Here is an 18,847-nt window from a genome sequence, read left to right on the forward strand (position 1 = left end):
CAGTAGGAATAACTTCAAGACAACTGTGGCCAGTTTTTGTACGCACAAACATTAACCAACTAGTATTCGCCTACTTGGTCACTCGATGTATTAGAAATAATAAACTAATATTCTTCAAATTACATTCTAATTTGTTTCATAAAGGATATATATTGGACAACACAGTATCTGATAAAGACGAGATGGTTACATTTAGAAAATCGTTTCAGCGGAGACTCTTTTGAGGCTCCGTAACAACATCTTAGTCTAGAATACTGTAGCAGTTTTGTAAATGTACTGAAATACCATTGTTAGTTGAGGCATCTACACTCAGCTAATGTACTCATGCTCCAGCCGGGTGGTGGAGTGTGAAAGCACACATTCTGTTGTTGCTGGAACAAATGTTATTGCATTTGCATTTAGATGAAGGATATCAGAATACAGAACCAATAATTTATTTCAAGGACCACAATGACGAGTAATAAGTTGTCCAGCTGGAAATATGGGGTTGTCGTGTTATGATAGATGTGAATGTGTTTTTCCAAACTTTTCTTGGATTGAGTGGTAGTTATCTTGTCAAATAGACAATTACGTTATAACCAAGAATACGAAATGCCATCTGCGACTGAAATTTGCAATGCAAAACTTTCGTGACGACAGGAAGTCTAGATATAGATTTGATGATTGCACATATTTGAAGATTTTGAGTAACATTCTGTAAAACACTTCACTAACAACTTTGATCCAAAGCTTTAGAAATCCAATACAGCCAACAAAGCAATAGAGTCAGTAATTATAATGAAAAAAATAAATATAATTAATAGAAATATGTAAACTTGTTACCTTATATAAATGCGAGGTACATAAAACGAGTGTGAAGTTTCGTTTCTTAGTTGAAGTTTTTTACAGCTTCACTGCAAAAGTAGTCGCAAATTCTTAGACATATATGGAGCGCAGTTATTAGTTTCTCTTAAAGTGGTGTATGTTGCTAATCTACTTTTCCTTTCGTCTTATTTTATATCTATCTTTTCCTTATTTTCATTTGTATTTTGAAATGATCTTTTACCACGTTTATTTTTTTTTTCACATCTAGGAATGCTTCTTCTGAATCTTTCAGCACTGAAACACATTTTCCTTAAAACCTTTACCATATTTGCATGCTGAAAGAATGTTTTATTTATACACATTCTTTTACTCACTGGAAATCACCTTCATGGAGCATCACCATCAACTGTTTTATAAATAATATATATCGACTTCAGTATGCGTATCGTTCTGTCGATTGACTCAATAAATCATTTGGGCGTAAAGGGGAAACCAATTTATTAGGACATACATAAGAAAGACTGTAAATAAGACATTAGGGCTGATCTATCACCAACAAACACACACTATGGATCTGTTTATCGCACCTTGTCATTAAAGAAAATATAGGCGCGTTGATGGTCTGTCTCCTGAGACAGGACTGAACTAATATCAATTCACAACAGTAACTTAAAGATAAACACCAACACAGCAATTAAATTAGAGATAAATTTAGACCCAAGGCTTTTGATGGACTTATGATGACACTGGTTACATGGTAGACACTGGTTGCTGGACTTTATGATGACACTGGTTACATGGTAGTAACTACATATGTTTTGGCTCTGTGTTCCTCTGTGTCTATCATACTAAATTACTGTTGTTCTATTATATATTAATAACAACTTATAGAAAATAACGTTAGAAAAATTATGAATGCAGGAAGCAGAAATTAAAATTAATCTAAAACAAAATATTTGAATAGTTTAGTGTTTGAGAGAGAAATGGACTATTGCACTATGAGAAGTTAGAAGCGGTAGAAACTCTGACAAAATGCCTTACAATATTAAATCAGTTGTACTCCTTTACATTCTATGTTCACTTTCTGCGCAGTCGACTTTGGGTTTCCATATTTTATGCTAAATAATAAATAACAACTGAGGTCGAATATTTTAAAATTTGTCAAGAAATATTAATTTTCTTTATTCCTTTAAGGGGGCGAAATAAAGATATATTAACAGAGAACAAAAACAAATAAAATCTTGCTGGAATATCTTGAATTTTATTTCCATCAAAAAGGAAAATATTCTATAAGACTGATGTGTCAAAAATTTGTGATTTAAATGTAATTCTTTTAAAGCAACTTTGCCAGTTCCCGTAAAAAGCATGATGGTGATTCTCCTCCTCTTCCTTCCTATTATCATTGTATTTCAGTTTATATGAATTATTATTCCATTAAATTGTTTAAATTTTTGCTTTATTTGTATTGTAAAATTTTTTTGTAGTTAAGCATCTGTAAATTACCTAGGCGTAAAAGCCGAGGCCTCCATAATAGGAGCATATACATAGCTTCATATAGATTCACCCACACATACGTGTGCTTTTCAAAAATTCTTTTGTAGCCTTTAAGTTATTGAGGGAGCAGAACTGTTCCAAGAAATAAATGAATTACTATTCACTCAATGATATACATTTTGTTCACGCTTATTTTCGTTTCTTCTGTTACTGTATTGGTTTAAATTGAAGATAGCAAGTCAAAAACCTAACCAAATAGATAAGAATTTGTTTGTTTTAAGACTTCAATAATTTTGTAATAAATTGATGTATTGCTTGTTTGATGTTGTTTGACTAAGTTGTTTGACTTAATCCAAGTGTTTTTTAAAAACTATTTTAGGATTGATGGTACAAGTCCCAGTAATATATTGTTATAAGTAATTAGATTTAAGAAAATTATTAATAACGCTAAAAATTATTTCAGAGCACATTTGAAATGATTAAAATCAGTTTTTATAGAGGCGAGTTTTGTTATTAAACAACAGTGGTAGTATGTTCAATGTGGTATATATTGCGTCTGTATGTCTTTGTGTATATTTGTATATATATATGTGTGTGTCTGCATTTCTAAATGTACGATGAGCACCTATGTATATGTACGTATATATGTATATTTGTGTAAAATATTAAGTATTTGTTTTGATTTTAATACAGAGAAACTGTCGAGGAACATACTCCGATGTAAGATTTTTTGAAATTTAACTGCACTATTATTTAATCTACTCTTTTCTCCCAAAACGCCTTATCTTATCCTGCTTATCACTATTCTTGCTTTTATACTCCCAGCCTCATCAGATCACTCATTTAAATTCCTTTCCAACTCCACAACCATTTTCCTCACTTGGTGACCCCCTAGTTCCCTTTTGTCACATAACTGGCTTCAGCTGGGTTAAATTCTCAAGACAACTGTTGCCAAGTTTTCTTTGCACAAACATTAACCACCAACTAAGAAGACTTTACTTTGTCACTCGACCTGTTAAAAAAACAATTTGTTATCCTTTAAATTAATTCCTAACTTCTTAAATAAAGGATATGTGAGATGATATTTCCTTGATATACAAAAAGCTACGTTTGGAATGCAACTTTCTATCAAGACTGACTTGGGACTGAGATAAATCTCAGCTCATAAAGTACAGGGTTATAGCAATATTGCTGATCCAATGATGGGCTGAATCCACATCACTATTGCAGCAAAATGAATTGTTTGTTTTTAGTCTATTACTGCAGAAATAAACAAGAGTTGCTCATAATCGCTTTGTATTTGAATGAAAATACTAGAACATATCCTGCTAAATAATTCCTTGAAATACGGTTTATCTCGGAGGGTGCTATCAGCCTATTGAAATCTGCAATAAGGCCTGAGAGAGAAGCAAACAACGAGAGAGAGAGAGAGAGAGAGAGAGAGAGAGAGAGAGAGAGAGAGAGAGAGAGAGAGAGAGAGAGAGAGAGAGAGAGAGAGACGAGAGAGAGAGAGAGAGAGAGAGAGAGAGAGAGAGAGAGAGAAGAGTGTGTGTGTATTTATACATTTACGTAAAATTTTAAATATGTGTTTTGATTTTAATACAGAGAGACTGTTGAGGAACCTCCTGCTCCGATGTAAGATTTTTCGAAACTTATTGCATTTATTTTAGTCTATCATTTTCCCCCTGAAACGCTGTGTTATCCTGCTTTTCACTATTTTTATTTTATATTCACCCACCATCACACCAAACCATTCTTTTTAAGTCCCTTTCCAATTCTACAACCATTTTCCTATTTAGTCATCCCCGATTCACTCTCCTCACGTATTTGTCCGCAGTTGCACAAACATTAACCGTCTAGTAAACTTCTACTTGGCCGCTCAACTTATTAGAAATAATAACCTAATATTCTTCAAATTACATTCTCATTTGTTTAATACCGGATATATATTGGATAACGTAGTCTCTTATAAAGAAAATCGACGGGATGGTTACGTTGGGAACTTCAGTTTTCAGCCAAGTTTATTGTAGCAGTTTCTCAATGTACTGAAACCTTATGTTAGCCTGAAACAGCACTCGGCTTTCTGATAGTTTTATATCAGGGAATGTGATGAAAAACAAATTTAATTAAGAGAAATACTGAAGAATATCATTTAATATAAATTCTAAGAACATAAAATGTGTGCGTGGTTTCATTTCTCAGTTGAATTCTTTACAATTTTATTGACTGCAATGGCGATGGGATGGTACTCGCCATTGACAAGACCCCAAGAAGGGCGTAAAACGTCTGGCGTTCCCGTGAGTTGCTGAAAATGTTCGATTCACCCCAATATTTATCTGTGAAGTGATTTTCTACCAGACAAAACCACAGCCTGATGCTTGTTAATGATGTACATGCATTAAGTATGATACATAAACAGCTTTTGCAATATTTCCCTTTAAGATATTCTCCTTACCTTTGTAACATCAACTCATTAAATAGGATTAATTATTTTTGTGATTCCTATTTTCCTTTCGTCTCAATTTATCTTTCTCCTCTATTTCATTGAAAAATCTTTTTCTTTTTAACTTTCATTTGTAATTATCTCTTTGACCTGATTATCTTTTCCACATCTAGGAATGCTTTTCCCGAAACTTTCAGCACTGAAACGTCTTTTCTTTGAAAATTGCTTTGATATTTGCTTGCTCAATGCGTGTTATATAAACGGTGATCCTGACGATTTACTTGCAAATGATATTTTTTTTTTATCATTTATGTTGACCTCACATTTCCTATCTCTATCGAATATCCCCGCAGTCTTTAGCATAAAAAAGACCTCATTGAATATCAAAATAGTCTCCTGGAATGCATTGTTACACACACACACACACACACACACACACACGCACTTCGGCACAGTCTTCGTCTAATATATTACGTAGACGTAGGATTTCATAACTTAGAAATAAAGATTCTTGATCTTAGTAGGATACAATATATTGCCGGTGGCAAGATCCGAACTCATGGTCGGTACTATTACTGTCATTCTAGCTGTGTAGCTGTGGGCAGTTTGTAAAATATTTAAATTCTAGTAGAAAATAATGTTAGACAAATTATGAATGTGAAAAGCAAAAATTAAAGTAAAAAAAAAAGAAGCAAAAACCCTAGAAAAAACACAGAAGGAAATTGATCAGTGGATGGTCCAAAATGGAAGAATTTAATACGGAGTGCGTGCAATTTCATGCTAGTTGCATCCTTTGCGCTATGAGTTAAAGTTCAGATCACACAGAGGTTGCTACTATTGTTTTTCTCTTGAATCGATAAATATCAAGTCAAATCAGGGTGAGATTTGCTCGTATGTACTTTTCTCTAACAAACATGAGGCCTTGTGCCTATATTAGAAATCAATAATTTAGTTTCCATGCATTGAAAGAAAATGGTTGTTTTTCTGTTTTTTTTATTATTATTGTAGACTTAGGGTGTGGTTGAATAATACACAAAAATAACAAAAACAAACACAAAAGCAACAAATAAAGGAACTAGAATCTCGGTCATTTATATGGAATTTCAACAATTTCTTTCTTTTGTAAATGTTCTTTAAATTGCCTCTTTCTCAAGCTTTTACGAATTTCAGACTGAAATGCCAAAAATGTTATGATTTCAACGCACTTGTTGCTAGCAGCTCTGTCAATTCCAATAAAAAGCATGATAATAATTCATCTTTTACCTTTCAGTTTTTAATGTTTATTGTTCTACACTTTTCAACTGTTTTTAAAATGTTTGTTTAGTAGTTGTAAGATATTTCAGTTAGATATAAGATTATTACTAATACAAATAAAAATATTACCTTTTTAAAATTAAAATAATCTAATAAATATTGTAATTCTGTAATTTTTTTCATGTTTAATTTTGAATATTGTGTAATTTCTAAACCATATTGTTTTGGTGTTTTCCTTTGTGTAATGTGTAATTTAATGGCGTCCTCTATGTCACAGTTATACGATGTAGTATTTGTAATTTTTGTAAGAGTATGAATTGTTTATAGTTTGTTTTGAAACTTCATCCATTTTATTGTGTTGATATTTTGGTGTTGACAAAATTGTTCATCAGTCTTAGGTAAATTCAGAAAGTGAGGTGGTTGATGGCTAAGATTTTGATCTATTTGCTCTAGATTTATGAGCTCAAAACCATGTTAACTTTAATTATGAGGCCAAAACTTTTTAAAATGTATTGCTTTAGCGTAGTACATATAACTACTCCAGAGTACGTACCAGATCCATTAGCAATAAGGATCAAAATCAGTAGTGGATTGTTGTTTACCTTTAATACACACACAGACATACATAATTACAACCGGCTTCCTCTTGTGATTAAAAACTAGAGCCAACAATGGTTTTCGGCCACGTTGCTATCAGTTGTGTATTGCAGACGAACGTGATTCTGTTATCTACAACAACCCATATCACATTTAAACTACAAAGAATAAAATTGTCACCACAAGTTAGACATACTTGGGAAGCGAAGTTTCCTTCATAGGCGAACCGGTTTATTGGTAGTCAGTTTAAACAGAAGATTATAGATTATATGCGATTGGCAATGTTTTTAGTCATTCATTTGCAAATCTATTTGAAGTGAATTGAGAAAGACTACAGAATTTAAGGAATATAAGCATATTTTCATACTGTGAAGTGTGATATAAAAAAAACTCAGTGTTTTGATGCGCTGGGGCATAATTGTCATTATGAAGCTCCTGTCAGCTCTGATAGAGAAGACATACCCTCAGAGGTAATTTTACCATATCTATCCCTTTAGTGACATAAGCCAAAGCGCACCTTGGCTTTTATCGATTATTTTCAAAAACAGTGGAAGGATTTAGCAGCTATTTCTAACCACTTAAGTGGTCCTCTAGAGACTTTCTAGTTGTTTCATATCGCAGAAAATTGTTGCTGTTGCTTGGACCCCAGACAACAGGTTGGTATATAAAAATGACTTTTTGCTGATGGTATTTAGTCAATGCATTTCAGTTTACCTTTTGGCAGACACAATTTATGCATTATTAATAATTAACGATAATGAAGTAAAATTCATCGGCAGAAAGGATGAAGCAAAATACCTTGTGGTATTTTCTCTAGTTCTGTGTTCAAATTACGCCAAAGCTGAATTTGGCTTTTACCCTTCCGAGGGCAACAAAGTACCCCTTAACTACTGGATTTATGCAATCAACTAACTCCCTCTTCCCATGACTGCTGTAGTTATACCTAAATAGGAAAACATTAAATATTAGAATAACCAGGGTGGTGGATTGGCAGAATCGTTAGGAATTTGGCTTGCAATATTCCTTCCGAATTTTTCTATTCAGAGTTCAAATCTCAACGGAGCCAACTCTGACGTTAATCTCTCCAGAATAGGTGGCGGCAAAATATATCAGTCACCAACGGAGGTCACAAGTCTCGACTATTCATTCCCACCACCAGACAAAATTTAAGTTTTGTGCCTATATTGGAAATATCATATGAAGAGCAGTGGAGTTGCAAAGGAAATGCAATAATTAGTAAGAACTCAAATCTTTATCCATAGTATACGAACACAAAAAATAATGTAAATTTTATGATATATATCGACCTCACAGTGGTTCACTTCATCATTTTCATTGAATCTAGTTGGCACAATAAAGTAGGATGGAATCTTCCAATGGGCCGAAATTTCAATTTAGCTTTGAGCCCCAGTTGATGTAAACCATGGTGATTATTCTCCATACGAAAAGTTTATAAATATAAGACTTATGACGATGCAAAATTGTACTACAATTGAAAAAGATAAAGTTTTTGTTGTCTTTGTTGTTATTGTAATTAAATTTTTTGTGTTTGTTGCTATGCTTTTGTGGTTGTAATTTGTGTTCAAAATTTAAATTATTTAATTTTTAGGGTGACGACCGAAGTTCCCAGCAATGAGTAAGTTAGCACCAATATCAAATAATATCTAAATATCTGTCTATCTCTCCCTCTCTCTATTTTCTTTTTCATAACAAATCATATTTTCATACACACACATTATTTATTCTCTTCATTATTGTTTGCTCCTTTCACTATCGCCAACATTGTCTTCTTTACTATTTCTTGCTTCTGAAACCGTCCTTATCATCTTTATCATTGACCTAATTAACTTGTTATTCACTTTATTACGATAGTAGAAATAAACTTCCTCTTCATCACAACATCCATATATACAAGCTTACTAGAAATTAAAAAATTAAAAATTATTTTATGATATCCAGTGATACTATTTTTACTCAAATTCTCTCTCTCTCTCTCTCTCTCTCTCTAATATATATATATATATATATATATATATATATGGATATATCTATATGTATAAAAGGCTATCCTATCTATCTATCTATCTATCTATCTATCTATCTATCTATCTATCTATCTATCTATCTATCTATCTATTCCTATATTTCTCTATCTCTACATATATGAATACACACAACACCAAACTGTACGGTCAGATCATAGGTCTTCCAGTGCTACGGCAGAAACTACTTCAAGAAAACCCATTGTGCATCTTAACCACACAACCCTAATTCTCGCCCATATATTTATAAATTCTACAAAATACAAAAATGCTATACAGTTCCATACTCTACGCTTCCTATCATAAACTTGTTGTAGCAAGAAATTGTTTTTTTCTGTTTCTGACGTCACGTGTAATCTCAATGAAATTTTTGTCATTGTTTATGGTGTCCTGATCATTTTTGTACGAAAGTTAAATCCTTTATTTGTAGAGATACAACCGAAGTTTCTAACACTGAGTAAGTTTATCGTTATTGTTACATTCAGTTATTTAGTTATCACTATTTTTAACAAGAAATTTTGCCTTCATACATTCACTCCACCACCATATTGTGGTTCTTTCATCTCACATTTTCTCCTTTTTTCCTTCATTAATCTGCCTTCATTTTTCTTTTTCTTCTTTCATCCTTCTTCTTATCGTTATTTATTTTAAACGAAAGATTCTCGCCAGGTAAATCGCTGTACAGGTCTTAAGTAACCCAATTCCTTTTAGTCAATATATCCTTTTACATTCTACTAGTGTACGACTTTTGTTTATTTCTGTTCAAACTCAGCTTTAATCAAAGCAATACAAGTTTCGACTCACTTCGTCCTCTCAGACTGTGGATTTAGTGGAAATTTGTTCGGTTGCTGATTCTAGTTTGTCAATCGATCTCTTTAGATCCCATTGGCCTATTTAATATTATACAGACAGTAGTAGGATGCTTATAACCAGAGTAGATATCAAATAGCCATACCTACAGGAGAAGAAATAATGGTAAACAAACAAGAGATACAACTTATTGAAACTATTTATACAATGTAATTTCCTTTTGGATCTCGTTGCCCCCGATAATTCTCTCATTGAAAGTTCCTTATAGCAAGGCATGCAATCTCTCTTGTGGGGACTATGAAGATTGGAAACTTGACGAAGAAATTGCAGGCCATAATAGAATGAAAATCGTTTCAAACAGCTTAAATTTATCCAACAATACGGCGAAGAACTTAGGGCTATATAGATACATATTTTAGTTTGTCTTCTCACTGACAAAGTGCGGGATTAATTGTAGCAAAGTTTTGGTGGAGTTTGGTAGTTGACTTAAAGAATCACTAGTTTAATTGGTCTGTCTGTTACCCTTTCTCTCTCTTTTACTTCATATATAGCTATCCAACCATTTATCAATATCCGCTTTTTATTTCATCTGCATTATCTATCTTTCAAACTCCCTCACTTATTCTCTCGTCTGATATGTCATGTATATAAAGATGTATGTATTATATACATATCTCTAGTTTTACGGATGTACATATAACTTTCTCTTTTTGCTAATCAGTATAGCATGTCTTTAGTAGGTCTTTAAATGCACTTCTCTCCTTACCACAAGAAGTTTCTCACCTTCCTAATTTCACGGCCTATTTTTTTAAGCAAAATGGAAAAACAAGTTTTTATCACTTTATGATTACAGCCCCCATCACAAATGTTAGTGGCGTAATTACCACTATTAATACTCTGTTCATTGTTATATTATCACAAGAAGCAATTTTCATTTAATTTCAAAACTGATTCACCTTTCATTTCGTTCTTATACTCATCATTCTCAGGATGCACGTGAACACTATTTTTTCTCAACTTGATAGTTTCACTTTCTGTTTTAATTATCAATCAAAAATTGATTCTTCTTTGAACGCAAAATTGTTCTTTTACACACTTTCTAATGAAAATAAAATTATTTTATCAAAGGGAAATTGCACTTCAAGAGCTGCTGTGAAAATTAACAGGAAAATCTTTTTATTGGCTGAGAAACACTCATCATAAAATTCATAGCTGAATACTTGAAAAAGATTTTATACTGTCTCATAATTCCTATATCTTTGTAGAATATCATGCAAGTCTGAATAACAGTCAATAGTATGCCTAGGAAAAATTGCATTTATTTAGGAAATACTACTTGTGATTTATTTCACTTATACTTATGATAGTTACAACCGAGCCAATAGTTTAAGTAACTGTAATATATAGTCATCAGTTGCAATCCGACATAATTTAGTTTCAGTATGCATCATGTCTTTCACTAATGTCTTTAAAGTGTCTATATATCGTGGGCACACAAAACACTCTTGATTCTTCCACTCTTGGCCTAGTGGAATTACAAAGAAACCAAAATAGCCCAACGCTTACGTTACGTAATACTTTAATAAAATAAGTGCTTATGCAGAATTTCACTGAGATAATATAGTAATAATATTTTCAGAACATTGGCACAGGGCTAATAGTTCGAAGACAACCACACTCGAGTAAATCAATATGAATATTCAATTGATGCTCATTTTATCCAATTCGAATGGTTGGAAGACTAAACCATCCGCCGAGGGATTTGAACTCAGAATATAAGGAAAAGTAAGGAAAAGGGAAATAATAAAATACCTCAAAGAATTTTGAGGGGGACACACTGGTACTCTACTGATTCTGTCAGTCAACTATTGTAGTGATATCAATCGTAACTAAGAATGGAAATTAGAAAACAGTTGTCATTGTCATTGGCATTATGGAAGTTTTATAAAAAATTCAAGAGAAAATAAATATACAGGATATCATTAAAAGCGACAATAAATCAAATGGGACAGCTATATTTTTCCTTTTTTCTTCTTTGTATTACGTTATTATAGAATTTCACATATCCGAAATTCTACTGATTTGCTTTTAAAATGAGATCGCTCAAAAGGTACTAAATTACCCTTATAGAGGTACAGTGAGAAAAATTAACCAACTTGTATAATGAGAGATACAACTTATTGGCTCCATTTCATGAGTATAGAAAGAAATGTTCTTGAAGTGTGATTATCTACCTTTGTTGCAAATCTATCCATTTTAAAATCGTTTCTCTTTCAGTCGTAGATTTTAGTCTTCATATAACTTTCTATTTACTTTCCTTTTATTTCTTTTTATCTAGATGGATGCTGCATGTTAACCTGAATAATTTATCTTAAAATCTTAATTTTGTTGAATTTATTTTTGTCTATACTTTTCGCCCACTCTTAATCATTTCTTTTAGAACTTTATAAAATGTGTAAATGTTTATATATATATAAATGTGTGCATGTATAGATACAAACTCTTTCTAGCAATCTTAGTAATTCTGTTGAAGACTAATTATATCTCTCGTTTTCTGTACTTAAGATTTCTCTTTATACTTATTTTCCTTTTTTGTATATATATTCTTTGTTTTGTTTGTCTAGATTCATTTACACACAAGAAAAATTATTTTCTCGACAAAGTATAATGTAACTTATATTGGTCATTTTCTTTTCCTGCTTATTTCTTTGCATTTCTATTCATGTCATAGACATTGTCACAGACTTTGAGATAACGAGGGTGAATTTTAGAGGGAATTGAATCATGCTTAGTTAGAGTAATGAGGTTGAAGCCTACAAAACAAAAAATAAACAAACAAACAAAAAAGCAAACGAATGTGCTTTAAAGCCACAAAAATTATATACAAATTGACACAAAGATAGTTTGGTCGTTTGTTTAGTTCTTATTCAGTCATGTAGTTGAGATAAACAGATTTTATTTATTTACTTATTTATTTATATCGTGACGAGTAATTCTGAAAAAGATATTTAAAAAAAAATCGAGAAAATAAAATAAAAACGTCAAAAAGCACAAAAAGAAGTTCAAAAAATTCAAATACCAACAGAAGAAAACAAAAAGAAAAATCAAAATTTCAAACAAAACAAGAAAAAGTAATGAATAATATTAATAACAAAAGATAAGGTAATAAACGATTAGTATCTTGAATAAGGAATTATCCAAATATACAATTTGAAATTAACGTTGCGTTATAGAATTTGGATTTTACTTTACAACCACTAAATCGACTTCATCAAGAAATATTTTTCACAAGTTGCCTACTTGTATTTTGTTACATTTATACTATTATTATTCGTTATGGTTGTTGGATGAACTTCATGAATATGAAATATCTATTCTACAAAAAAACCCCCCAAAAAACGTAAAACACAGAAAACTAGCTGCTTATAGAACTGAAAATCGTACTTCTGTCGTAGGATTTTAGCATTATTTTGCAGACATTATTATAGTGAAATGTTGCTTGTAGTATTGTTTAATGTTGCTGAAGAACCCCCTGTTCTCGCTGTTTTGTTATTGGTACTGTTGCTGAATACAATAGTTGTGTTTATTTACAGATCAACTGGTGGCGATGAAGGAGCCGGATCGTAAGTTGGACTTTTTTTTAGACTGATTACGACAAAATGTAGTTTGTAGATATAGAGAAAATATGTCCGACTTTTCTCTATTCATCCTTGCTTATCTTTTTCCGCCCACCAACTTTCAATTAATTTTTTTCATTCCTATTTTTCTGTTAACACTTGCATATGTAGCTATAGATAGTCTGAGTTTGGTTTTACTTCCAGGTGTTGTGTTTTTTCTTTATTTTGTAGCCTATGAATATACACGTAGAATGAAAACGATAAAAAAAAGATCTGCAGTGATTTTGTAGTTAGTGTTTAAATCAAATTCAATTGCATTGTAACTTAGTTTTGGGGCTTCAAAAGAAAATCAGTTATGACGGAAGTATTAGATTTCAATTTCAGAAAAAAACACACATCACGTATATTCTAAAGAATCAAGTAGAATGTGTCTATGGTAAAGTGATAATACTCATTTCACTATTTTGTTTGTTTTTTCCAACTGCAAAAATATCTGAGATATCGGTAGGTCAACACTTGTTTTCCTCTCAAATTTCAAAGTATATTATGGGAAAACACACTGGAGTTGTTTTACCAAAGTAAATAAGATAACTTGAAATTAACATTAAAAGTGAACGAAATACTCTTTAATTTGACTATGCTCCTCCCAGTACTTGCAGCTTTGATTCGAATCTATTCATGATAGCTATTTAAAGTTTGCTGGACCGTTATGACCTAAAGAATATTTGTTAAAGACATAGTATAGCGTTGAACTTAGGTCTCTTATTCTGTGACAATATGAATGACAGGTAAAACCTAAATGAGTCGTAGAGTCGCCATCAAAGACTTTCTTTTTATGTAGTAACGGAAATAATTCATTCAAGCAGAGGTCAGCTTTCTTTAGAATGCCGGCTTTGGTAGAAACGTATAGTCTTTTGGTGAATATTATATTGAAACATGGGCTGGAAACTGAACTAGTGTCCAATACAAAGCGAGTGGCTTCGTAGCATTCAATGATGCACAAGGTAATATCTATACTATACTTTTAAATAGTTTAAAATCAATATAGATTCGAATCTTACGTACTCAAAGAATTTTAACGTTCTTTACCAACATAAATATTGTCTCTATGCTTATAATACATTCAATAAGATAGATTTACTCAAATTCTCGAATTTATCCAGTTTACATTCATCTAATCACTCACAATCTTTAGGAAATTTAAAATTACCTGTAACAAATTGTTGTTACTGTATATTTATCTTTAAAGGTAGATAATTAGCAGAAGGAAAAGCCAGCATAAAACGTTCTTCTTTGAAATAGAGTCGAACTAAATGTTTGTAAGTAGAGATGATAGAAACCAATAAATTTATTATTAATCAAGAATTCTTGAGGTATTCTTTGTAAATATAAATTTATACTTTAATGAACAGGTATGTTACATAAGATATATTATGGAGTGCCTCACATCTATATTAACTTGAGCAACAAGTTCATTAATGTAAACAAATTCTAAGCTCAGAATACTGTGTGCCTGTGTTTCAGGAAATCAGTAATGACACTTCGTATACGAAGTCTCACAGATACAGTTTAAAAATAGAGAATTACCGAAAATTACTCTGAAACAGAAAAATATGCATTTCGGACAATTTTGCAATCTGGTTGCTAAACACACATCTTTGTGAATAAATTGCATAAAGTACACACCATAACCAACTAAATGCTTTTTCTATTTACAAAAGAGAACATTGTCACTAAGAGAGAAACTCTTTTCGCACAGCTTTATACATTTATCCATTTTGCTCTGTGTGTATGCCTACACATTCACATGTGTCCGTCTGTACATCTGTGTGTCTGTACATCTGCGTGTCTGTATATATGTGTGTGACGATAATACACTTGTATATACTGGCATATATAGAGAGAGACACATACAGGAAAATACTTACATATATAAATTGTGTATCAGAACAAAATATGTTTAGAGAATGCTTGGAAAGTGTATTGATTGACGTAATGTAGCATAAATTTTAATCATTTTATAGTTACTGCTTTGTATTCTTGTGTTGTGTTGGTAGAAATTAAGTAATTCATAAATTATCTTTATTTTTCTCTAGCAAGCTAACTCCTTTTTACTAATAAATGTATGTTATATATATCTTATGAATTGAAGTAATTTTACTTTCTTTTTCATAGGAAAATACTGTTTAATTTTGTATTTTTCCGCATAGTCTAAGATTTAAATTAATATATTTTTTTATTATTAAACTTGACTTATTAATTCATAAAGTTTTCTCGTTTGAACTTATAATCTATTTCTTCTTCATTCACTTCATTTGCTTCATGTTTATTTATTTATTCATATTTCATTCTCACACTAGAACAACCCTTTGTTATCGGGTGATACACTCTCCAGTAGATTTATTCTATATTTCACTATATCTTGCTACAGAATCTGTCTAGGTCTAGAAGTTTGAATATTTTGTTTGCTTCAACATTTTTTATTAATTTTAACCCGAGATAACAGAGTATCTCCGCTTCCTCAACTCTATTCATCGCCTAAAATGGTGTAGACGAAATAAAAATAGGAATGTAATAATAGATTATTATTCAGCGATTAAATTTTATTTAATTAATAAAGTTTTTAGTATCTATTTTTGTTTTCTTGCTAATGCAGGTCGTTCGAAGGAGATGAGGCTAAAGTCAAGATGGAGGTAAGTATTTCCGTTTTTTTCTGTCGTATGAATGTTCCTCTCAAAGCAAATTTTAATATTCCATAGCAATCGCTCTTTTGAGCCAAAGTATCTTTGTGGGGAACCATTGTTTACGAAGCAGCTCATTACCATAATCATTGACAACACCAAACTATTATGGAAATCTTTAATTTACTCATAATGACGAACTTAGCATCTACGGTATGTATATGACTTGAGTATGGAATGAGATCCACTTGCCAGAAAACGTAGCAAGATTTTCCTCAAATTTTACAATATCATCTTAAAAAGATGGAATGATCATTAGTGGAACGTCTTTGACATGCACAATTATGGCAAAGTGGTGGCACATGGCCTAGTGATCAGAGCAGCGGGTTCGCGATCGAGGGATCGCGAGTTCAAATCTCAGACCGGGCGATGTGTGTGTTTATGAGCGAAACACCTAAGCTCCACGCGGCTCCAGCCGAAGGTAATGGCGAAACTTCTGCTGACTCTTTCGCTACAACTTTCTCTCACTCTTTCTTCTTGCATCTTGCAGCTCACCTGCGACGGACCGGCGTCCCGTCCAGGTGGGGAACCTATACGCCAAGAAATCGGGAAACCGGCCCTTATGAGCCAGGCATGGCTCGAGAAGGAACAAACAACAAAAAACAATTATGGCAAACATATGGTTAAAGGATAAAAAAACACTAAATGAATAATCATCGTCGTGAAAGTACAATCTGCTGGAAATAACAGTAAAATCTCAATGAAGCCATGTTGGAATATATGCTCTGAGATTATATATGTCAGAAGATATGTCATGGTTGGAATGTCTTCGATTATAAATAGCCTTCATCGAGGCTGATCTGCGATATAACAACAATACGTTCACTAAGTACAGTATAAGAGAGAATTCCTTTGTGCCTCCATAGTGCAAAAGTTTGTTGCTTTGCTTTAAACATAAAAGATGATATAAAGATTTGGCGATGCAAAAGGGAAATATTAAGCTTAAAATATGCGTATATGTATGTATATTTTCTATTAATATTTAGCTGAAGTAACAGAGTAACTCAAGGGACGAGCATTTCGTGCCAACGCATGAAACTATCGACCTTTGAGTCACTTTGTTACTTCTGCTAATTATTATTATTATTATTATTATTATTATTATTATTATTATTATTATTATTATTATTATTCATAATAATGATAATATATGTAGGATTAAAAGGATAAAGATCTTTCCTGGACCAAATAGATACATGGAGCTGATTTTCAGATTTCCGTGGCGCATATGTTCATCTTTGAATGAGACGCCGGTCCGTCGCAGGACTATTCATTATTGACAGGGGAGTTGACAGGAGCAACATGAAATGAAGTATTTTGCTCAAAAATACAGCGCGTCGCTTGGTTCAGGAATCGAAACCACAGTCTTACGATCACAAGTCCAACACCCTAGCCCCTGAGCTAAGCGCTCCGCACACACGCCCCACCACAAGTCTGATTGACAGTTTTTAGAGTTGGATAGATTGTTTTGCAGTATGTGTTCCGGATCTTTGTATTATCAGTTATTTCAATCCCACCAAAGTTAACTGTGACTCATACACTCGTGGGGACGATTAACAAAGTAATACAGAGTTTTCGACAAGATCTATCTTATCTCTTTCTGTGTCTCTGTGCTTCTGGATTTGGAGCAAAATGGGCGCCAATAGATCTTGCCTGTGTGCGAAGACGGTCTCCCTTCCTTTCCTCAGAGTTAAGAGCTCAAGACAAATATACATACATACATTGTGGCTGCCCCCTCGTTATCGAGTATGGCCATTGCACGAAGCTTAATCAATGTTGATATCGTGCAATGCCTGTGCAAGAAGATTTTTTTTTAAGTGAGGAAAGGCTGTGCACTGAGTCAATCCCACTCACTATGCAACATCAGCCATAATCCGAAAAGAAGAACAAGTCAACATCATCGGTAACCACTGAGCCGCAAATTTTATGTCGGAGTTATCCCAGTTACCTGAGTTACCTTCTCCTAGAAGGATGCCCTAACAAAGGCTAGGAGTCCTTCACTCCCAATGGTTTAACCACGCGATCGGGTATTCAGTCCGATTATTTCCATGTCTCCGCACATGATACATCATTAAGACATTTACTGAATGGCCGTTGACTCTCAAGAGTTCCTCCGCCCTTTGACAGGTCTTGTTTTTCATCCCGCAGGGTGTCCAATAAACACCCTCCTCACCAAGCAAGCTTGGTGGGGTTGCCGGTTTAGTCGCCGACGACCCGACCATGCAACAGGTTATACTGGGTTACATGTTACCAGTAGCACTCGAAAGCGACCTAACATACATACATACATATAACACACACACACACACACACACACACACACACACACACACACACACACATATATATATATATAATATATATATATATATATATAAGGCAAATAAAACAATAAGTTGAGCAATTATAAATTCAATTCAATTTAAATATTTTATACAAACAAATGACATCTCATAAATTACAGCAGTTTCTGCTTCATTAATAAAACATACATACATACATACATACATATATATATATATCTTTATACAGAAGCAAGTACATAGATGTAAAAGAAGGTGGAGAGAATAGTACTCGAATACCAGTAGTTGAGAAATATGAAAGCCGAAAATTCTTCAGACTCAGTTTCATGTGACCCTTCGTCGGGCAGCTGCAGTATACTAACTATAAATACTGACAGTATTATCGCAACTGAGTAACAGTTTGAGAAATTTTTTCGGGTTTAATAAATAATGTGTGTGCATGTAAGTATATATATATATATATATATATAATATATATATATATATATATATATATTATATATATATATATATATATATATATATTATATATATATGAGAGAGAGAGTGTGTATGTACTGTTCCGTGATGCTAAGATCAAAAGTACTCCATCTGGTTAACGATAAATATTATTTAATAAAGAAAATGTATGTTTTTATGTACTACTATTAGTTTCATGTGCTGAGAGCATGCCAGACTATATTTTAATACGAGTGGTGTATTAGCGCAGCATTCAGGCACTGCACATATACCAGTTATGCTC

At 32.6% G+C, this 18,847-nt stretch overlaps 1 protein-coding gene across 50 annotated transcripts in view; it reads left to right on the top strand.

The window, feature by feature from the left end:
- The window catches only part of LOC115213834 (troponin T, skeletal muscle), an 89,902-nt gene that overhangs the window by 58,928 nt on the left and 12,127 nt on the right, over positions 1-18,847 (top strand). For 8 of the 50 annotated variants that reach the window (XM_029782750.2, XM_029782756.2, XM_036505131.1 and 5 more), the window contains one exon: positions 15,718-15,754. In XM_029782750.2, the coding sequence (XP_029638610.1) occupies positions 15,718-15,754 (37 nt within the window). Of the gene's footprint in view, positions 1-2,991; positions 3,019-3,903; positions 3,934-8,201; positions 8,229-9,064; positions 9,092-13,037; positions 13,068-15,717; positions 15,755-18,847 lie in introns of all 50 variants that reach the window. The other 42 variants (XM_029782745.2, XM_029782751.2, XM_036505129.1 and 39 more) reach the window with 13 other exon arrangements.

This window comes from Octopus sinensis, linkage group LG7 (assembly GCF_006345805.1).
Source record: "Octopus sinensis linkage group LG7, ASM634580v1, whole genome shotgun sequence".
NCBI classification, from domain to species: domain Eukaryota; kingdom Metazoa; phylum Mollusca; class Cephalopoda; order Octopoda; family Octopodidae; genus Octopus; species Octopus sinensis.